The sequence below is a fragment of the Pithys albifrons genome, chromosome 10, assembly GCF_047495875.1.
Source record: "Pithys albifrons albifrons isolate INPA30051 chromosome 10, PitAlb_v1, whole genome shotgun sequence".
In the NCBI taxonomy this organism is placed as follows: Eukaryota; Metazoa; Chordata; class Aves; order Passeriformes; family Thamnophilidae; genus Pithys; species Pithys albifrons.
The window spans coordinates 16551844-16575247 of NC_092467.1; the positions used below are offsets into that span (position 1 = coordinate 16551844).

At 37.3% G+C, this 23404-nt stretch overlaps 1 protein-coding gene across 7 annotated transcripts; it reads right to left on the minus strand.

The window, feature by feature from the left end:
- Positions 1-490: 490 nt before the first annotated feature.
- Positions 491-23369, minus strand: CCDC18 (coiled-coil domain containing 18). 7 transcript variants are annotated; one of them, XM_071565269.1, is made up of 26 exons: positions 23272-23369; positions 23147-23235; positions 22672-22819; positions 22329-22479; positions 21580-21747; positions 20545-20654; positions 19855-19983; positions 18225-18321; positions 17394-17515; positions 15736-16045; positions 15444-15547; positions 15174-15334; positions 14398-14618; positions 13515-13625; positions 12765-12896; positions 11896-12030; positions 11254-11331; positions 11006-11122; positions 10476-10643; positions 9903-10045; positions 9283-9446; positions 8256-8469; positions 7585-7684; positions 6419-6535; positions 5835-5980; positions 491-3471 (listed from the first exon to the last, which is right to left on the minus strand). In XM_071565269.1, exons 3-25 carry the CDS (start codon positions 22815-22817, stop codon positions 5849-5851), a joined length of 3330 nt encoding a protein of 1109 aa, XP_071421370.1. In that variant the 5' UTR covers positions 22818-22819; positions 23147-23235; positions 23272-23369; the 3' UTR covers positions 491-3471; positions 5835-5848. The 7 variants fall into 7 exon arrangements, 6 of the variants coding, with proteins under 6 accessions (XP_071421370.1, XP_071421366.1, XP_071421369.1 ...); XR_011698646.1 differs by lacking the exons at positions 23147-23235; positions 23272-23369 and adding an exon at positions 5079-5203 and having other exon boundaries at positions 22672-22844; XM_071565265.1 differs by having other exon boundaries at positions 23147-23369.
- Between the last annotated feature and the right edge of the window lie 35 nt (positions 23370-23404).

The following is a 23404-nucleotide window of genomic DNA, read 5'->3' on the forward strand; positions in this document are numbered from 1 at the left end:
CATAGCAAATACCTTACCAGCAGTGAGACAAATCCCAGCCCTTTGTTCACCCAGTTATGCCTGCACAGGATTGAAGTAATGAAATGTGCTTTAACGAAAAAATGGCAAATTTAGGAACTGTTTCCATAAATTCCTTTCTTTGCTCCTCAAATGGGCACAGGCACACGTTTCAATACAGGTACCGGAATATAAACTGCTTACAGAAAACAGTGTATTTTTCACTCTACTGTATTTTCTTTGCAGTGGAAAACTAACAAGAAAGTCACCAAACTGAATACAACTGACTGTAAAATCACAGAGAAAAAACCAGCAGTGTCTTGAATAACAGTTCTTTATAAAGCTAAATAACAGATACATTGTTACCTTTAAATCTTTTCTGTTCATCTTTTGCCATTTTTACAGCTAATGCCAGTCCAATTCCCGAGGAGCAACCTGTAATGAGGACATTTCTTCTTGCCATTCTTCACTTAGTGGTTCAAGCAAGAGCTCTTCTTCAGAGGAGCAACAACCTAAATCTAACTACAGTATAATGTGACTGGCCTTTAATGTCATCTCCAACTTCCCTGAGTCAACAAATCCGAAAATGCACACCTAGGCCTTGCATGATTAAGGGATAATCTCCAAGTAGACAAAAACAGAAGCAGATGCTCCTGCATGTGCTTATAATCTGCATTATCAACATAGATTATATTTAATAGAAAATTAGATTAAACTTAAAAATAAAACATTTGTAAACTATATGGATTTTTTTAATAGAAAAACCAGCTTGCACACTACTGGCAGGAAAAGCCAGACAATTACAATCAGTCTGTAATATCGAGTTCTCCACTCACATCTATGGAAAGTAAACAACACCCAAAGTGGGATCCCTCTGCTAAAGCTGTTCAGATGTCCTGCACCTACTGCACCCTCCTTGTTCTCCTGCAACAGAATGAGGCATGGATTTCTTCCCTGATGCCTTACTAGTAGGAGTCCTAATAGACATTACAGAAAAAAAATGAAAAATGGGATGTGGATCTTGACAGAGATAGGTTGTTAGACAGATACCCCACCTTTCCTCTTGGCAGTGTTCCCAACCAAGAACAGGGAAAGCAAGCAAGGACACTGGCAGCAGGGAACTGACAGGAAGGTGCTGAACGGACCAGCTTCACTACATTCTTGCTAAGACTGGAATCTCTCAACACTTTCAACTGTGCAACTGGCAAGTTGGAAATTTAAAAAAGTCAGAACTAGCATGATGTCTGAGTTTTGGACTGTTCCAGTTTGGGAGAAAATATTCAATTGATTTTGCATATAAACTGTGGATTAAATAGAGGGGCACTTGGACTGGCACTTCAGTGCAATTTGTGCTTGACAAACAGTAACTGTAGGTACACTGCAGAAAGATACTCAGTCTGTTGTTTCTGTCCTGAGTGACCAAAAAACCAGAAAGACCTTAATAAGCCATTAGCCTTATGAGCAGCGTTCAGCTAATTGCAATGCTATTATACCCAGTAAGATGTTTTCCTGGACTCAACAACCCCACGTGATTCAATGCACTTCAGAAGAATGAACCTGGTGTTCCAGTGCATAGATGTAAATTGGTAATTCAAGAAAAGTAGGATCCTACAGAAATATTTAACTGAAATTGCGTTTTAAAAAAACCTCCATCCTTCCCTAAAGAAACAGTTACTTGAACAGTATAAGTTGAATCATTAACTTCTCAGACAAGCAACAAAATAGCAAAACATCTAAAGTTACAGGGAAAATGTAACTAATGATTCTGATGGTTTATCGGGCTTGACCCACAGTTTAACCAGAGAAGTTCGTATACAGACAAAATTTTAGTGCAAATGCTATTTAGCTGATTCAGAGATTAGGCAAATTGCTTTTGCTGCTCATGCACATTTATATTTAGTGCATGAGGGAGGAGCAGGCAAGGCTTTATGCAGTGCTAGTTAGTGGAATTCCACTAGTGTTGTAATGCAGCTGTAATTACAGATTGCTTGTGTTTTCCAAGTGAAATCCTGGTTTGAAGGGCTTACATGTTCCACTGTTTTAACAATCTGTCTGAAATTTGAAGCATAGATTTCTAGCCTGAAGGCAAAATGATGTGCCTAAAGAGAGGAAAAAAATAATAGTTTAATTTGCAATTATTATACTGGTCAACCTACTTCTAATATTTTTCCTTTACTGTTATGTAGAGAAACACATAGCTTGATTTAAAACACACAATATATTTCTGTAAGTGACAGTATTTTTTGCTAGATCATAATTTTCATACTAGCAGAATAAATAATCTGAAACTGCAGAAATACTTCAGGTAAGTGTATCTTGACCTTGTCATAGCAGAAAGTGTGGCTCCTTTTGTAAAAGCACTTAAAGTGTGGCATTTGTGGAATGTGTTTACATAAACAGTGAAAGGCCCAAGGACTTCAGCACAGGACCACTTAGAATCATAGAATCGGTTGGGTTGGAAAAGACCTCTGAGATCATCAAGTCCAACCCTTGGTCCAGCTCCAGTCCGTTTACCAGATCATGGCACTCAGTGCCACGTCCAATTACAGAGGTGCAGAAATACAACAGATACATTTGCTGGCCAACATACACTTTAATATACAAAACACTTTACCGAGGCCTAGTATTTAAATTGCAACACATTCAGTTCTGTTCCTCATCTTTAAGTCAAGTGGCTTTACTAACTTGATTTTCTGAAGTATGAACCACATGTCTGAATGCACAGAAATCAAGTGTGCATTAATCAGACTCAGAGGCCTCATACCCATATTGCAGCTTCTGATCCTTATGTAAAAATAAAAGTGGGGCCTCTAGCCATTGGTACTAGCTAAAATGTGTAGTACTTTTGGAAAAATGGGAAGAAATGTGGTTTACAGCGCATAGTTATGATGCCATTTTAATCAATGGTCATTTTTGTATGCATTTATGTTACAAACAACTCTCAAAGCTCAGAAAGCTTTATGGCCTTGTCCCACACCCCTTTGCATCATAAAAATACTGCCTGGAGCAAAGCAGCAGGTTTTGTCTATGATCAAACCAGTGTCCTAAAACATCTTACAAACAAGTCAGTTTAAATAAGATGTTGTGTCTGCAACATCACATGTGTACAAAAATAAAGATAAAATATTCCCAAACAAAAATTGTTAATAATACCATTGTGCTTTTAATTAAAAGTGAGCTATGAAAACAGTACACCATTCAAAATCCTTGGAAAAAGATGACAGCTGAAATTAATTCCTACAACTCAAGTATAAAAAATAAATTAATATGTTATTATATCAAGCCAATAATCTCAAAAACAGTTGGAAAAATAAAAAAACTTGTAATCTGCTTCAGTACAAATAACTACATTCCTCATTTGGAAACACAATGTCAAAATTTCCTCTTTGAATGCACAGTTATGGTGCCAGCAATAACATTCCTGGGTCGCTGCTTGTCCAACGGGCAACATTTATTTCTTCACAATTCTTGCCCCTGAAACAAAGTATCTGCAATCAGAACTTTCCTTTAAACTTCTGCGTTCAAATTACAGCATCTAAATCAATTTGTACCAAAATGTTACTTTTCATCACTAAGATTTATCTTACAAATTCAAAAAAACTAAGGCAGGTCTCAAGTCCATGGCTGCTTTCTCAAATTTTTACCCCTAGACTGATATTGTTAATGCGTTTTTGTTCAGTGCTCCTGTAACTGAAGTGTATTTCCTTTCTCAAAGAGCACAATTTACAAATTTTCCAGCACATACTAAGGTCTAGCAGGTAAGTAGGCAAACGTTATGCAGAGTATTTTGAGAAGGAATCTTCATATACAAATCCCTGTAAAAATTTTGTACAGTTTAAAGGAGCACTGTCTTTTGAAATTACTCCTCCGTGTAAGGCTTAAGGTTTCATGTTGTATTGCATTATTGTGTTTAAGTTCCTAGCAACTGAAGTTTCTAACAATTCAGGAATTGTTTGTAAAACAACAGTATCAAGGTGTCAATGATCAAGAGGAAAAAACAGCAACATGAATCTAAGCTATTTCCTACAGTAAATAGAAACAAACGCAGCCAAACAGTGTGTGTGAGCTTGGGTGGGTTTTTGTTAGTTTCCAGAGATTTAACTTTGCCAACCACTGCTTTAAAAAAACCAAAAAGTTGTGACAAATCTGCCTTTTTACTTCAATTGCCTTGAAAAATGAAAAAGCCATTCTTAATATTCAGTAAGATATTTTCAGTTCCTTTAAGTGGAATACTTAAAAATTCTCAGGGTAGCAGAGTTGTTACAAGATCCTCACTGCAGATTGAAACAGCATAAGAACAAAGAACAATTCAACTGAAAAATCCTGACCTGGTTATTTTGTGAGTCCCAAAGGGACGGAGTGGACCAGGACAGAAATCAAACCTCTCTAACAACTCCTTCTCTGAACTAACACATTTTCTGTAATAAGCAGGCAAGGTCGTGTATTAAGAGGAGAAAGAACAACACAGACTATATCCCTGGGCAAGACAAAAAGCACCCCCCATAGACAGATTAGGCAACTGAGTTTTTAGAACTAGGATAGAAAGTTGCTGTGGTCAGTCAGTCTGCAGTGTGTTACTAACGGAGAAAGTGTTTTCTTACGTCATCTTAACATACACAATTTTTAAACAAAGAAGGAATCACATCATATTCTAAGTGGAGCCAGAAGCCCTCTGAAATGTATTTCATATTTTATGCAGAATATTTTCAAATCCAGTTTTTTAACTAATTCACTACATTGAAAATAAAACTTCATTTCCTTCATCCCAAGTCTCTAAAGCAACATGACTGAAGTAGATCTATATTCAAAGCCTTTCTTATACCATTCTTAGGCCTCTCACTACCTGGTATGCCTTACAAAAACTATAATAAGGCAATTTGTCTGCAAAGAAAGGGTCTAGTCAGCAGCTGTATAGGGGCTAGCTAGGAAATTCTTTCCTTCAGAGTCATCCCTTAGAAAAAGTTGGAAAAATGTTAATGCACCAGTCACTGTCCTGCTCTCAAACAACAGGTCACTGCCCTGTCACTGCCCTGTTCTCATGACCAACCTAACAGAAGAGAAGATAGGAGAGCTGACAGTGCCTTAATTTGCAGTGAAACAGCCTTCACATTCAGCTGTTATACAGCCAAGCCCCCGTGACACAGGATTCAGATCAAGTGCATCTGGTGACCACACAGTAAAAAATGAGGCTTCTCCAATATCTCACCTGCAGGAAAGGAAATACACAAATGCAGCATAACCAAAGTGGCAGGAGCCATTCAGGCTTTGGATTTACCTCTAGCTGGCAATCATCTGTGACTGAACTTATTCTGCACAAACCCTACTGATTTCAGATCATATTTGCACTTGCAGTAACTGATTCCACCAAGGCAAAGACTCGTATCATTATAAAGCTGTCTATCTTCCCTATCCATACGCCCCCACTCACTGCCAAAAATTCTCACTTCTCGTTCCTATGAACATGCTCCCTCTCAGTGCTCTTTGGATGCAATGACAGACAGCACCTAAGCCTAAGAAGCTCCCATCATACAGCACACTGTTTTGTTTTGTTTCATTTCAAGGAAGACCATGTTGTCCACAGGCAGACAATTGGTATTCAAATTTCTCCACTGAAAGCAGACAATTAAGAGTGTGCCATCAGATTTCTAACTTTTAAATAATTACACTAGTTTAATTTTAGGGGATTAAGATTCAGCAAACACCAAGATATAAAATATGGTGATTCCAGGAGAAGTAATGATGCTTATGTTAAAGAGACATTGTATTGTTCCTTCTAGGCAGGTACAGTAATGGCATTAAAAACTGATAATTTGTTGTGTATCCATGGTACATTTTACCTTTCCAAGAGCTTCTAGGCCATGTTGTTTTCTTTCATTATTTTCTTCTTCAGCTGATTTATTTCTTGATCTCTTTGGAGCAATTCAAACTCTTTCTCACGAAGCTCATCTTTAGAATGCTGAAGTTTCTTCTCTAAGTTCTCAATCTGATTAGAAAATGAAATTAAACCAGAACTGGTATTTTACCAAAGTCTGAGCGATTTAAAAAAACAAAAGCACAAAATGAACAAACCTCACAAATACCATCAGTATTACCTTGACTTTGGATTCCCTTGTCAAGTTTTTATTTTGTCAACATTTGCCTTTACTAAAAGAGCAGTTTGGCAACTACATGATATGAAGTGAAAAAAATATGTTTTCATTTTTGCACTGTTATATCCCTGAAAAAGGTTATAGTTTCAATTGATAAGTGGGATACTTTTGCTGATACCTTACTAAGGTACTTCCTTCCCCTTTTCCTACAATAAGAAACCAGTTTTCATTTTCTAGATTAAACCTGGCCAGCTACTTTGTCCCAGGACCAGATTTTCCCATCAAATTAGCTGCCATTTGTTAGGGAAACTTTCTAATTAAGCAAGAATTACCTGTTTATTGCATTCCTTAATTTCCAACTCTGACTTTTCTAAATTGCACTGTAATTGAATTATTTGTTGTTCCATTTCTCCCCTGTGCTCATGAACTGTCATATCCAGCTGCACAATCTAGAGGAAGGAAAGGAAGAAAAGGAAATAATTTGTTTTGACCCAGTATGCAGATTTCAAGAAGTAGTATTACAAACTATGACAGCAAAATGAATGAAATTAATCCTTTGTAGACTCAATAGTATTCTCTCAAGTAGTCAAAATAAACTGCACTCCAGCTATTTTGTTTAAAAAATAGTGGCCAAACATAAAAAATTGGGGGAAAGTTCATAACTGAATATATTAAGTCCTCATATACACAGAATACAAGCCTATTTCTCATTATAAAAGAAAGGCAATGATTATTTTATTATACTAATCCACCTTATTATAAAGTGCCAAATTTTGCCACATGAAAAAAAAAGTCATGAAATGCTTTGATGAATTTCTGGAGCAGCTCAAGGGTACTGGGGCAAAAATATATTGCAAGGTCTGGCCTCCTTATGGTGCCAGTTGTTTGGACAGATTTATTCAAATTCCCACCCTCTCTCTGATCCTCAAATATTCTTGAATAGGAAACCTGGTAACTCCTGCAGGAAGGGCTAATTATAAGTGGCAGAAGAATTTCCCAGGATGGGCATCAAATCCTGAGGCCAGACTGAAAGACTGAAAATACTTCAAGTGAGCTACAGAAATTTATTCTCAACAAAGATACCATTTCATATTTAAAGGCTGCTTTAGAGCTAATCAAACATGCTCCAGTGCAGACAAGGAAAGGAGTCTACCATCTCCAAGCACACTTCAGCACAGCTCTTTCCTTCCTCTTAGCAAACATCAGGATGAGCACAGTTGTCTTACAACTTCATCACTAATGGAGAACTATGAGACAGGTTTGGACGAGGCTTCTGTTCCATCCAGACAGCCTGTGGTGCCTTGGGGGAGCACAGCCTGATTTCCCTGGTACCTCAAGGCTGCAGTAACTCAGAGCTGGTTTTGCAGTAGCCACTGTGACTACAGGCACAGTACAGAGTGAGACAATAACTCAAAGCAATCAAACCAAGGAGGCTTTTTATAAGTTACCCACTGCATAACAGGAACAATTGTCAGTAGCATACTTAAAATAATCTGACCTGAGCTGCTCTTTGTTTCAGTTCCCAATTCCTTTCTTTCAGTGCTTGGTCCATTTCAAGGAGTTCTTGCTTTTTGTCTTCAATTTCCCCCTTGCAACACCTGAAATTCTCATATGTTTAATTGCTTAATGCACATACAGCTGCTTAGTTTCATGTATGCAGCTTGAAAATCATGAGACCTGTTACTTAAAGCCATATTACCCTAAACATGAATCAACTAATTGATTGCAAACAAAGAAACCCAAATGGAGTAATTCTGTTTACTATCTTCTAGCTGGATATTTCCCAATAACTTCTTTATTCAAGGTATTTAATTGGCTATATCAGGACAACATGTTCTTTAAAAACAATAGTACAGAAGTAAGTATAATTGATTTATGGTCAGAAAGGAAACTGGACAATTTAACTATTCTTCTTACAATTACTTCACAGCTTTGGGATTCAGAAAGTAATTTCAGCAGATTTTAAAACAGAATTCCCAAAAAAGAATTCAGCACCACTTTTAGAAATTAGAAGTGAGCTGAGAAGCTCAAGTATCAAGTTATCTTACAGCCACAAATCACCTAAAAATTATAGACAGCTGCTAAGAACATTAAGAAACTCCATCCAAACTACTTGCTATTCCTAAGGAAAAACTAACACAGTAAGTTTTGGAAAAGATGTCAGCTCACCTGAGCTCAGTTGTTAACTCCACAATAGCAATGTGCTTCTCCTCCAGAGAGAACTGTGCATTCTGCAATGCATCTTGCACTTTCTGAAGCTGTGCTAAAGCAATTTTTAATTCTTCACGGGCATTCTGTAATGCAGATTTTAGTTCTGCTATTTTCTGTAAGGCTTCCCTGTGGCAAGTGTCACTTTGAAGCAGCTTATCTTCTAAATCACTCACTATTTCACACACACCACAAAAGACAAAACGTTTAATCATCAGTACATCAGGGTCTTTATGCAACACCACTACCCAGCAGCAATTGTGGTCATTATGAATTTTCAGTATCATTATTTTTTAGGACAATCTAGAAAAACAGTGACTTGTTATACAAAAACCTTTTTTATGGCACCTAAATCTTCGCTGTTTTTATTCAATTCATAACCTACAACTGGTTAGAAATATGATGATATATCTAAAAACATCTGGCCAAAGTACAGGGACCTTCTAGTAATTGAATATGATATGTAGTGCTATGAAAAATGCAAGCAGAATTGGTGGTATTTCTCTGGTGTAAAACAATGGTACAATTATATTAAATGGGACACAATGGATTGGAAAGTTTATTTCAAAAGACTTCCTTTTGGGGTTTCCGTTTCTTTTAAAGAGCTGAATTTTTGTGAATAGCATATGCCTTTATTAAATGTATGTGTCTCATTTGATTATCACATGAAGAATCTGCATTACCAATTTACACGGAAACAACTTACTCATTTCACCTGGGGTAAAGGTATATACCACAGAAGTGAGACTTTGCAAAGGTATGTTACAAAAAAGGTTGGTGATTTTTTTGGATTGTGGAGGTGTTGTTTGGTTGGCTTTGCCTTTGGTTGTTTGGGCTTTTTTAAACTATGGAATTACCAAGACATTAAAAAAGAAATTATCATTTTTTGACTGTCAAGTACTTGATTATGAAACAGAAATAGGGAAAGTGTCTATATAGAGAAGTAGCACAATGAAAGGAAACCTGAGAAAGAAAACAGCCAAATTACCCTCATTTGCCTTTTTATTGAGCTCTGATCTTGCTTCTTCCAAAGTGACATCCAACAGATTTATCTGTACTGCTTTGTTTTCACCATCTTGTTTTAATTGCACTACTTCTTTTTCCATACCAGTAAGTTCATTCTTGCACTGATCCATCTCCAATTTAATCTGCCTAATAGAAGCAGCCAGAAAAAAATGAACCATGTAATAACAAAACCAACATATGTATGTCCTTACATACTCTAAGACAAGTGTTTGTGCATAAAATAGAAAGAAAAAACTCACATTAAGTAGGCTTTCCTTGCAATCAAAAGCATTCTACAAGAGTAGCAAGCTGCCCCAGAATGCATTATCTACAATTACAAGCAAGTTGATACATTTATGAATTGAACTGCACTATGAAGTGCCATCTTAAGGCTAACAGTGCCAGGACATGCATTAATTCCACTGGAAAACTGTTTTGGAAACTGATGCCTCTGCTGGTTAGAAGCTTCCCTCCTGATGCCCAGTCTGTGCTCACACAGAGGCTGAAGTTTTAACTGCACAGCAGAACAGCATTTCAGAAGCAGCCTTTCTGATCCACACATCTGGGTGCAGAATACAGACACACACGTAATACTGAACCTACCTCACTGTGCAGGTAAGTTCATCCACCTCCTGTCTGTTCACATCTGCTTCCTGAACAGCTAAGTGAAGTTTCTCCTCTACCTTTCTCAACTCATCTTCTGCACATGCTTTCTGCTTCTGAAGCTCTTTTTCCAGAGTGGATACCTGGCAAACAGCATCAAAGAGTACTTTTAAATTGCATACCAAAAAACACACATCCTTGTCTTGCAACTCACATAACGTAATGAGGGGTTTAACACAACAGATGTCTATAGTCTGTATATAATTTAAGACTAGAACTTTGCATATTTGAAAGACAAATAGTAGTGAATATAACTAGACCCAGCGTTCTGGATTACATTGCAGTCTAGGGTTTGATTTTCCAAGTACCAAGCCACTCTAATGTGAGCTACAGATCCTGACAGCACAGAACCTGGTTTAAGATAAAACTAAACTCTTTATTTTAGATATATCTAAAATAATAATTATCAACTCAGTTACCAAAGAAACATTCAGATTTTAAAGGTATTACAAAAACATATGTAAAGGCATTTCATTTTCTGTCTTTATGTAGACACTTATCACCATATTGTACCTGTTGTTCAAGTTTAATTTGATTATCTTCCAGCTCCCCATTTCTAATAGTTTCTTGTTGTAACATTTGCTGATGATGATGCAAAGATTGTTGTAGGAGAATATTTTGTTCACTTATGTCCTGAATATTCTGATCTTTTATTTTTATTTCTTTCTGTAAATAACAAATCTGAAAAGACATTTATTTTCTATTACAATAAAACATTTTTATTTGCACTTGCATTAGCTATTCTCTTTTTAATGAACACAGAATCACATCTGTGATTCAATAAAACTTTCTGAATTTATTTGTTTCACATAATTCTGATTTTGTTACTTCTTTCAACAATTCACTTATCTTGGTGCTTATCCAGTGTTTCTTAGTTATGATTTTGCCATTTGCCTCATAAAATGTATCATCTTTTTCCAACTTACTTCCTATTCACAGTTCCTGTTGCAAATGTTTTGGCTGTTATTTCACAAACTGTCAGATCAAATCAATCATAAACAGTGTTCTCTGCAACACAGAAGAGTTGTAAAACAAGCTGTTACCTCTTCAGACCTGTCTTTGAGCTGATTCTCGAACATCTCCTTATTTTCTTGCGACTGCCTCAAGTACAATGCAACTTCTTCCTTACATACATTTAGTGCTGCCTCAAGTTGTTGTACCTAGTTGAATGCAATAGATTACTTAAAATTGCATGGCATGGTTTCTATTAACTAGTCTAAAAATGGTGCTAAAAGATATCTTTGTGTAAAATGTCCAAAAAGCTACATTTTTATCAAAAGAGCTTACTAACTTTGATTGTTTCCTCCGTTAACTGACTTTCCAGCATCTTCAATCCTTGATCTTTCTTGACATTTTGATTTTCCATTTCCTGTTTGTACACATATTTTTACTCAAGAGAACACAATGTAAATATAGCAACAGTAATTTAGTAAGAACTCATATTAAGAATCAGAAAAGAACCCCAGATCAGTGTATTAAAACACAACTGCTTGTATAATGTATTTGTGTACATGACACTCTGAAGCGCATTTGGCCCCTGGCAGATGTCCCTTCACATTCTGCAGCAGCAGGCATGATCACACTAGAACATTCTTGGGCTTTCACCTAGTGTATTATAGATGTAATTGTTCTTTATCCACCAGATCTGTTTCCTTTGATTAGAGCAAGAAGCCCAAGGGGCAAACAAGAGACATAAAGAGAATGCTGAGACAAAATAATGAAAGGTCACTCCAGTTTCTACAATATATAGTAGTAGTAGCAGTAACTGGTGACTATACTAGATTCAGTCAATTACTCAAACAAGAATTAAAAAGCAAAAAACATAAGCATCTTTAATTTTCTCCAATTTTTCCATGTATTTATGGATATGCTTTTCATTATTATTGGTCCCTTGTTCGATTTGCATTTAAAGAAAGTGAAGAGCCAACCTCACCTCTCTGCTTCCTTTCAGCAGCCCATCCAGTGATTCAATATGATGCTGTTTATGTATAACCTCTTGTTGTAAAATTGATATTATTTTCTCTTGCTCAGTGAATTGTTGATGTTTCTTCTCTATCTGTGCCTGAAGCTGTCCATTAGTAAATCATCATTTGTTATTTTAATAAGAATTGGTGCATCTAAATGTCATTCAGTTCTATTCACCCACCATTTTTCTAATGAAAAATACATCCCTCCATCAGCAGTACTGCACAACCCTAAAAGTATCAAGAAATTCCAAACACTTAATGTCTTAAATCAAGAGAATAAGGGCAGACAGTTTAACTGTGTCCTCAGCCAAGACAGTAAGGCATGCATGCATTCTTTAGGAAAATATGACAAGCTTCTTGAACAGCTAGAAATAGAAACAGGTATTTTTCTAATTGCATGAAGCAACAGAATTCTTCTTCAAAGATTGAGAAACCTACGAACAGTTCTTGAACTCAGATGCTCATAAGGCTTAGGCTGGCAGAGGTTCTGTCAAGAAGACAGCATTGTTAGGAGCTGTCATGGTTTAGACCCAGTAGGCAATAAAGCTTTCCTTTTTTTTGCTAGTTGTTGGAGTAAAGAACAATAGGACTCTTTCTAAGTCCTTATTTCTCTTTAGCTGAGCAGGAGAGAGGATATGAATATTTCAGAGGAAAAGTTGTGTAGAGTTAGATGGAAAATGTAGTAAAATCAGGAAACATAGGGAGAAGAAAGAACTTCTTAATATAACTTTCAAAATGGACATGTATCTCAGAATTTTGAGAAAGACAAAGACATTAACAGAAACAGTTGTCAGGTATAACACCCATACATATTAGCACACAAGGAAGGTCTTACTAGTTCAATCTGTTTGTTCATCTCTTTGTGCTGCTCCAGGTGAATCAACTTTGCATTTTCAAAAGCAGAATTTATTTTCTCATGTTCTTCACTGATAGTTGCTTCCAACTCGTGAATGCGTCTCCTTTTTCCCTGGGAAACAGCAACAACAAAAAGGAATTAATAAAAATATTTAGCATTTTATCATCTAGTTTCTAGATTTTGTAAAGGAACAACACAGAAAATACTGAATTTACACACAGCATGTGTCACCTGAAAGGATGTTACTCCAGTAACATGGGTACAGAGGGTCAGTAAATGCAGCCACCAGAGACAAGGTGCCTGCCAAGGTGGACTATGGCTCAGGTAACTTCTGACGGACAAAAAGAAATTCTGTGCTCTCATGGAGAGATGGCATCTTTAAAATACCATTTTGAAGACTTTTTTATTCACAGGTCTACATGTATTTCACTGAAACAAATGGCAATGGTCCTACTGACTTCAACAGAACCTGATCTTCATTGCACATATCATAAGGAGAACGTAACATGTCCATTAATAACTTATCACATTCAAAGGCAGGAAAAAAGGGATGTTCTGTCTGAAACAAGATTAGGTTTTCAAAAACTGATACTTAAAAACTGCACAGATTGTTTAGCAGATCCGAAAGTCCATCCATTTTGAATATGTGGAATACTAGTGTTAAATTAAAGTTTAAGCTCCACTTATGTCTTTATACATTAATGTAGTTTCTCACTAAGAATATTTTACCATAAGTTCCTGTTCCAACTCAGCATTTCTTGCTGCAGCAGTGGAATAAGCAATATTCTTTTCTTCCAACTGTTTCTCAAGTGCAGAAAGTTGGGAAGATTTCCTTCTTATCTGAAATAAAATATAGCAGAAAACACCATGTAGGCAATTGTTTATTCAAGTATTTGTACATACTTTCTTATCACCAATTCCATTTTGGCTACTCCCATAGTATCTTTAATTAATTGCTGGGGTTTTTTAATCTATTAAATTTTATTACTTACAGAGAAAGATTCAGGACAATTCACCTAAAATTTATCCAATTAACAATAATTATCAGTGACATAGCTATCCCATATTTCTAACATTTATGTCCTTTATTAGGAAATCTTGCTAATCCCATTATACTGAACTCTATAAACACGTCATTACCAGAATGTAAACATTAGCATTTTAACATATTCAACCTGAGAAGAGCTGAAGTTTAATTTCTTTCTTTTGTGACTCTCTGCTAACAATGTTTACCTCTGGCAACTGTACTAACATTTAATGAGGGAAAATACAAGTGTATTTCAACATCTATTTCCTAAGATTACACATTAATTCAACCATACCAAAGCAACAAGACTGAGCCTGTTTTCCACATAACAAATCAAAGTAGTAGTAGAAAAGTCCACTAACTACATCAGCTTTAAAACCAAATTTCCAACAACTAACAAATGCAGGCTGATACGTTTAAGTTTTCCTACTTGCTGAAAAGTTTAGTTCAAATTTTTCTCAAATGAATCAGATTTCAAAAATAATCTGGCAGTTGCCATTTTCCCATAACTACTGTCTTCACTATCCTTGATTATTGAACTAAAAAGAAAGTGACATATTTTCTTCAGTGCTGGTAAACACTTACTTCTCTCTCTAAGCTACCAGTTTTTGAAGCCTTCTTCAATAGGTCTTCCTGTATGACTTGAAACTGCTGGGTTCTTTGAGCCATGCTGGTCTTCAAAGAAGAATTCTCATCATCTGCCTTTGTCAGTTTTGCACGTAACTCCTCTCTCTCTTTCTGGAATCTTTGCCTCATCTTTTCAAATTGCTTGCTTATAAGTTCCAACTGTTGACATTTTCTCCTTTCTCAAAGTAGAAAAAACAAGTTTAAGATTAACTTATAAAAGAACATCCAAACCTACAATGTAACTGAAAGATATAACTCAAGAGAACAAACCAAAAAGCCCCCAACAAAAAACCAACAAACAAACAAGGAGAAATGAAGACAGCATCATTTTATATATAGGTGTCCTGAGGTAATTTTTTTGGAGCAGTCCTAATAGTAATCACAGAAGCAATTGCACAAATACTGCAACAGCAGGATATAGAGAAAAGTAACAGCAAAAATATGGAGACCTTAGCATAATCTGCATAAAGAAAAAAAATACGTGGTTCCATTTCAACACAACTCCCAGCTTAGCTATTGCTGAACAAGTAACTTAACTAGCAAAAGAAACAACAATGCTGGGCCTGGAGAACGTGAGAGTTTCCAAGGGGGCAAAACACTCACTGTTCAACCAAACCATACCTGATAACTCACAGATACACATTTAAAAAATAAAACTACAAAAACAAGTTAAACCCCACCAGAACATCTCTGGCATTAATTAGACAGAACTGCACAGCCCTTTCAGAGCTTACCTCCTTCACTTCTGATCAATTTGACAGGCTCTGTTTCCAGGCCATATAACCTGCTATTTTCTTGTCCTTTGTTACCATTAGAAAGATGCTCAGCTCCAGTACAGGTAGTTGAGTTTGTACATGGCTTTTGAATTTCTGCTTCTTTCATTGGCAATTTAATGCTATTATAAAGGAGGAGACAACTATTTAACATTCTTTCTACATGCTAGTTCTAGTATCATCTTATTATCTGACTATTCTTGCTGTAATTCAGTAACTAAAAAGTTATACCTTAAGTGTGCAATCAAAGGTTTACTTGATTCACCACAAGATTCAGAGATAGCTTCTTTTGTTGAAGAATTCAAAAGCTGGTGTTTGAAATGATGCCATTTAAACTAAAAGTCAAGGGAAACCAAATATTAATGACAAATCAATTTTTTATTGCTTCAGAGCATGATTAATTCATGTATTATACCAGTATATAAATTTTAAGACACACATATCAGGATGTTAAAGTTTGGATAACTTGATCCTTAGTATTATTCAATACATAATACACTTCTAAGGCTGTAAGTTACTGTACCTCTTCAGATGTATTTGAAGATAACTGAGAAATAACGGTTTCTAAGATGTTGAGCTGTTCCCTTGAATCCTCAATTTCTTGATGATATAATTTCAATTGGTTATGTTGCTGTGCAGTAAGTGCTCTCAGTTCTGCATTTTCACTTATTAAAGCATTTTTCTTTTTAAGTACTATTTCTTTTTCAGAAAGTTCACTCTCAAGCTTGATGATCTTCTGATCAGACCGACTCAGCATTGATGTCATTTCAGTGTTCTTTGCCTCTAGAGTCTTAATTTCTTCTTTTGTGCTATTATTCTCTTCCTTTAATTGCCTAAAAAGGCATTTAAAAGGTATAGCTCAACACTGAGGATTTTTGTTATTAGGAGTACCAGAACACACCATACTACTTCTCATAATCCAGGCTTAGCTCTATACTATACAAAGGACAGAAAAAGTTTCACTGCTTTACTAAGCTGTCACTGCTCCTAAGGATGAAGAAGTAAACTGCTATCAGCAAACAAAAGGAGAGAGTCAACTACTCCCATTCTCAAGCAACTTCATTAAGCTTTGAGCACTGCCAGGACAGTCATTAGTAGGAAACAGACCAAATGGCTTTAACAGTGCTGAAACCAGGGCAACATAAGAACAGCATAAAATAACTATGTAACAAAAGCAAAATGGATGAAAATACCAAGACTGAGCTACTAACTCTGTTACTAACAAGACAGGGAGGGGTCCAATTTCTCCCTTCATATCTGCTTGTACACCAAGACAATTGTATTTTTAGTTCATCCCAAATTATTTGCCTTTTTAGGTACTTGTTGGTTTACCAAACTAAATTATCTTAGGAAAGTTACAAACCTGGTGTAACTTAGCAGAAAGAAGAGAACAGTCCAGAGAAACAAACCTCATCATCATCAGAGACCTGCTAAGCAGGCTCAGACTAGTGGAAGGGTGTTCACACGCTGCCTGCTCTTGCCAAAATGGCCCAAAGAACAACTGTTTAGACTGGACTGTGAGCATGGACAACACACTAAATGGAACACCCCAAAATGTCTGTGCAGGTGTTTGTGCAAACCTAACCACTCTAAAGACAGCCAGCTGGCTGTCTTCCCTCATTACACCAATGAGGGAACGACCAAAGGACTTCTGAAAAAAGAGGGGCTCAGCTTGAAAAGAAACATAAAAGGAGCATAAAGAATTGAAACAGTGGGAAAGGGCCTTGGAGTTGGGATTGACCACTCAGGAAGCTGCAGTCAGCACCACAGCGTCCACAGCAGCCTGAGCACAGCCTCCCATTGGGTGCCAAGGTTATCTCCCCTGTATCCAGGGACAGACACCACGGTGTGCAAGGAGTGGGGACTGGCCCTGGCAGTGCAAAGGAGCTCACAGGGTGCCTCTCATGGGCAGGTGCCTGAGCAGAGCACAGGCAGCAGAACTGGGACATGTGAAACCAGAGCGCCCACAACAGCCAAAGAACCAGCATCCCCAGAAAGCTTGGGGGTGGCACCTTACTGTGAATGTGTGGCAGCGTGTGGGATTAAAACATTGAAGGGTTAGTTATAGAAAATAATGTAGAAAAATTTACTGGTTCAAGCTAGATGAATGGAGCAGCACATTCACAGTGACAACTGTGGCATGCAAGTTCTTCTCAAATAACTGTACAGCCTTTGCATTACCTCAGTTGCTCTTCTAGGATGCTTAGATCCTTTCTGTAGCTGATACATTGTTCATTCAACTTCTCTTTTTCTTTTTCACAATTAATTAAACGTTTTCCCAAGATTACTTCTTCAGCTTTAACCTTAAAAAGTAATTTTATTACATTACTGCACAACAATAAACTCAGCTTCCATGGCACGCAGGCTACTTTTAAAAGAATACTATAAACACTATGCTCTTTCTTTTTTTTCTTTCTGGTAAGTCTGTAGATAATTCTATTTCTCACTGTTGTGATGAAAAGGAGAGGGGCAAAGAAGTTCTCCTGCAATTTGGAAAAAAATTAATATTTTAGGGCATATTTGCAGTTGGCAATCTCCTTCCACACAGAAAGAAGTCTAATAAAAAGAAAAATTCTCTTCCCACAAGGCAGGAAGAATTAACAATATTGATCACTGGAACTTTGGGAGATGACTTCATCTTAGTTGTTCTCTAGCTCGTGTTTCATTGAACAGGTTATACAAATGGAATAAAAGAGTTCTTTTAAAAGGATCTTATACTTTTTAAATGTAAAATTCCCAGCTGGCAAGCAGGGGACAGAAGAAACAGCAGCAGTATTAAGATACTCCAAAGACACAGACTGTCCAGACTGTGCAAAGACAGTGTAAAATTGTATAACTGAATTTATCACCACAAACAGCTGCTTACCCTGCCCCATCTTGCTTAGGACTTTGCCAGCAACAAGCAGAAACAATTGACTCCCTGGTGAACCTGTTGCTGTTAGCTGCCTAGTTTACTGGAAGAAGACAAATTTCAATGGCAATGGCAAAAACTAGTGAAGAAAAAATTCTCACCTTTTCTAATTTTTCAGTGGTTTCTGCTTTATACTTTTTGAAAGTTCTTGTCAGCTCCTCCATGTTCAACAAAGCTTCATTTTTTTGCTGTTCTGCTCTGCAAAGCAAAAGAAGCAAACCAATTTTAAAAACCACAAATTCCATTATGTAACTATCTACTCCAGTTACTAAAAACAGCTCCTAAATTAATTGCTCCAGGTAGTTCCTTTCTTCTTCCAACTTTTCAAGGTGTAGATATCACTATAAGAAACTGCTCAAAGCAACAACCCAGACTCCCCACTACTTCTCTCTATGGCTCCTGCCCCTTCCCCTGTCATTGCTCACTAGGGCAGAAGTTGGAACAGTAACCTCAGCTATGCAATCTGTTCAGGACACCCAACACAGGCACGCAAAGAATTCCTGCTGCCCAGTAACTGTGGGCATGGGGCAGTGGCTCATCTAAGTACAGCTGCCCCTCAGGTCGGTGTTTCTCAGGCTGAGGACCACTGCCCACCCAGAGATGGAAAAAGTACTCAGGAGAGGGGATCAAAGGATTTCAGAATAACAAAACAGTGTTAGTCTAAAGCACTTCAGTTCGCTTGGCCCACAACTAGTAAGTTGCAGCAATTAATGATTCAAAGAAAACTGTAATAATTGCTAATACTAACCATAACAACATATGTTGCCTTTAACATCTGGCAGAAGTTCAGCTTTTCTGAAACACCAAAACATTTACATTTGCAACTAGTAACTAAGTACAGCTTCCAACCCCACATGTTCTGAAGAAATAGTGATCATAAAGCAACACATTTCTTCAACCAGCAGCGCAAACCCCACACTATTACCATTTGTCTTGCTATAAGAAGAGGTTAGAGGTAATTTGATTGGTAGATACACAAGCCGAAGAAAGAGTTTGCATTCAAAAGGTTGAAAACATGCTTTTCTAAGTAATTAATTCAGTCAATTTTCACCCCAGGTAATGGAATTAAATGATTAGGGCAGGTAGGAATCTTTTCATTTATTCCTCTCACTTTTGCAAAATGACATTGTGAAGGTGATAGAACTGTACATGGTAAATTCCAACAGTCAAAGAAATTACCTACCCCTCCCAGCAGCCACAGAGCCACTCAGCTAAAGAGGCAATAGGAAAGGAAAATGGGGATTGAGATGGAATTACAGCACCCTTTTCAACAGTACCACATAGACAGGTATGATTAAGGATACAAAAATGTTCTCTCCATTAAGTTGTGCTTTTATCACTTTCCTTGCACCAACCCCAAGAATACAGCACTCCTGAATGCTGAGTACTGAGCATACATTGTAGATTCTTGCAAGACAAAGACAAAAATAAGTCAGGAAAAACATATGGATGCTTTCCAGCTTTCCACTGCAGTACATCTGTCCTGAAGGGAAAAACCCAGCTGGTAAACTGGATATTAGTGTACAGTATCAGCCCGCAACTACCAGCTAATTTCAAGATTTTAAATGGGTCTATTTAAATAATCAGTACCTTCACCCAGAATTTTCCCTTTTTTAAAAAATAACATACTTAAAGCAGAAAAATAACTTGATTCCACAAAATAAACAACTATCAATGAAAATAAACACATACTTATTATTCAGTATTCCATTTATTAAAATAACTTCGTACCTCTTTTCTTGCTTACTTCGTTCAATTAACTCCATTTTCAGCTTTCTATAGCCCTTTTGATATCTGTGTAACAAGTTTTCTCTTTGCATTGCTGTTTTCTGGTTTTGATCTAGTCTGTCTTCTGCATCTCTAGCAAATAAACAAAGCATAATAAAAAAATAAGAACTTTTTGGTAATTTTTCTGCACACAATGTTTAAGCAGCACTAGTCAAACCCACTGCAACTCTCAAAACTAGGCTTGGAACACCCACAGTCTCCAGACTCCCCAGGAGTACGTCTGCAGTTTTAGAGTGGTGTCCAAACCTCATCAACAGGCATCAGGTGTCACACCTGCCAAGTGACTGACCCTTTATATGACAAAGGGCACTAACATGTTTGAAAATGTATGCTTGTTACAACAGAACGTATGCAGTCGTAGCACGCACTCACTCTGTTACCAGGGCACACTTGTGTTTAGCACACATTCTAAACCGGTTTCTTCCACTAGCCTTCAATATTTTTTCTCAATGTCTTAAAGTACATTCAGCACAAAATACATCACTTCCCTCCTCCTGTATTTGGCTTTAAAATTAAAGTTTCAGACCCCAGATTCCATGACCCACACAGTACCAGCAATTATGTCATTCCCAAAAAAGACTGGACTAGCAAGCAGACAACAACAAAACGTTGATTTGAAAGTACACTTATTACTTTAGAATTTTATCTTGAGCTGAAACTTCTGCTTCCAAGTTTACAATCTGTTCTTTCAGCTTGGCAATGCTGACTGAACGCGTCCCTAACGCAGATTCAAGATACGAAATCTGAAATACAAACATAATTGGGGTTTCATTAACACTTGCATATGGATCTTCGGGTTACGCACATAAGAACACCCTGCACTGAATGACAGTGCTCTTAACCTCATTGTAAATTACATTTGTTCATCTACACCAACTGACCTCTGATTCTCTGCTCATTTAACATCCCTTCCAGTTCCAGAGTGATATGCTGTCTAGCAGAGTGATTTCTTCATATGTCAATCTTGTCTCTTCGTTTTCGCAAAAGGTTTATATTCAACTATTTCTTCTTTCAGTGTCAGGCAGTCAAATGTTTTGTTTATCTATTTATTTGTACTGTATTGGAGATAACATTTCTCAAACAAAAACCACTAAGCATAGCTATGTTTTATTAATATTTCATGCAAACCAAATACAAGAACATAGTTATCACAAAATAAACCTGTACAGACAAGTGTATAGTAACTCAGTAATGATTTATTATATATAACATTTCCTGCTAACCTGTCTTCACTTTTTAATTTATTAATTTGGATTAATGAGGTCAACTCTTCTTTTCCTAGGCAAATGAGTACTGTGCCATTATTATTCACATTAATCTCAATGTAGCTCAGACATGTGAATGTACAGTACCAAATAAACACACTGAACTACATTCTTTACTAAAGTATTCTATGGCTTGCTGGCTTTAGACTGGAACATGAATAGATAGAATTCATAATTAATATAATTGTTTTGCCCATGCAGAAATAGAACCTAAATTATTACATACCAGATTAATACTTAATATTAAATATATATTAAACATTAAACTTATATAGGTTAGGATAAGACCAAAAAAAATAGCATGCTCTGTTTGGAATTATAAACTCAAAAATCATGGTCACTGGGATGTTTGGGGGGGTTGGGGTTTGTTTTTCTTTTTGATGAATACCCTAAAGATACATACTTTTGGTTTTGACTGCATCAATTCAAAGTTCATTGTTTCCACTCTGCTCTTTAGGTAGTAGTTCTGAGAAGTCAAAGATGCATTTTGCTCATGAAGGGCATCCAGCTTCTCCTGAAGACGTTCATTTTCTTCCGCAGTTTTATTTGAAGTTGTGGATACCAAGTAAGACTAGACATAAAAATACATTTTGAGATATAGACATGCACACAGATTTATATATGCATACATAAACAATATATACATCAAGGAATCAAAAACAGTTTCGGTTCAAAGAGACCTCTAAAGGTCATCTGGTCCAACCACCTTGCAATGATCAGGGACAATCTCAACTAGATCAACTTGCTTAGACTCTTGTCCAACCTGACCTTGAATGTTACCAGGGATGTGGGATCTACCACCACTCTGGGTAACCTGTGCCAGTGTTTTACCACCATCATAGTAAAAAACTTGCTTGTTACATCTAATCTAAATCAACCTCCTTTCAGCTTAAAACCATTACCCCTTGTCTTATTGCAACGGGCCCTGTTAAAAACTTTGACCACATCTTTCTTATAAACCTTCTTCAAGTACCAGGCAGCCATAATGGAAACTCTGATGAAAAACCATATTCAAATGATATTGAGTGCTCCACTGATATCATTGTCCAGTGCTACAGTGTATTCACTCCAGGCTCTACCAGCCAAAAAAGGGTCAAAACCATAGCAAAGATTAGAAAACCAAAGCAATAAGTAATAAAGAGCAATATTTACTTTGGATTTTCTTTGAAAATCCTGGTGAGATGTTTTACCAGAATTCTTCTTAGGGTTGGAACAGTCTGGACAGCTGCAATCAGGCTGAACGAGGTCCTCCAGCACAAAGCCCATCCCCTCAGCAAAGCAGTGGCCGTGATGTTCACCTGTACTGGTGTTAGGAGGGAGAGCAAAAAGTCACTACTCCATTTTTTCTTTACTAAGTGACTTATTAGAGCTGTTTATCAAAGACTATTCAAAGGAAAAGCACAAAAGGAGCTAACTGCAGCAATCCATTACACTGAATAAGGGGCAGCTTCACATCCTGAGAGACAGGTGGTTCTCATTCCCAACAGACTCATACCTGGAAAGCTCTTTCTCTACTGACTGCAGGTTTTTTTCAGTTCTCCTCAGCTGATTCTGTAAGGACTGTACGTTTGCAAGCAGGTCCTTGTCAGCACCACTTTTAGAGCAAGTCCACATACTACATTCCACTGGTACCTCGCACATAGCTAAAATAATATTTAATATCAAAACACTGTTAAACATATGTGAAAACTATTTGCAAAGATACTTTTAAAGATAACAAAATAAGGTGAAGGGAAAAAAAGGAAAGGAGAAAAAATTAAAAAAAAGGAAAATATTATTTTCTTTCTAAGCAAAAATACAAATTTCCAAATGTCAAGGTACATTTCACACAGTACCTCTCCCCATGCTCACTAGATAAAAATAACTGTACAAATTGTCTCTTTTGAGAACAGGAGCTCTGCGTGCATTCAGGAGGCACAGAAAGCACAGACTTGCCGTATGAGAAAACGGGCCCAGCCCGCTGTACATGCCTTGCCACAGGTGCCTCACGCCGCGCCCCGCAGCGACCCCGGCCCGGCCCCGCCTCGCTGCCGACAGGAGCGGAGCGACACCCGACAGCGCGGTGGCGGTGGCACAGGCGGTGCCGGTGGCACAGGCGGTGGCGGTGGCACAGGCGGTGCCGGTGGCACAGGCGGGACCCGCAGGAGAGTCCGCAGCGGCTCCCACAGCACCTCCCGATCCCGCCCCGAGCGCGCTCGAACGGCGCGGGGCGCGCAGTGCGCAGGCGC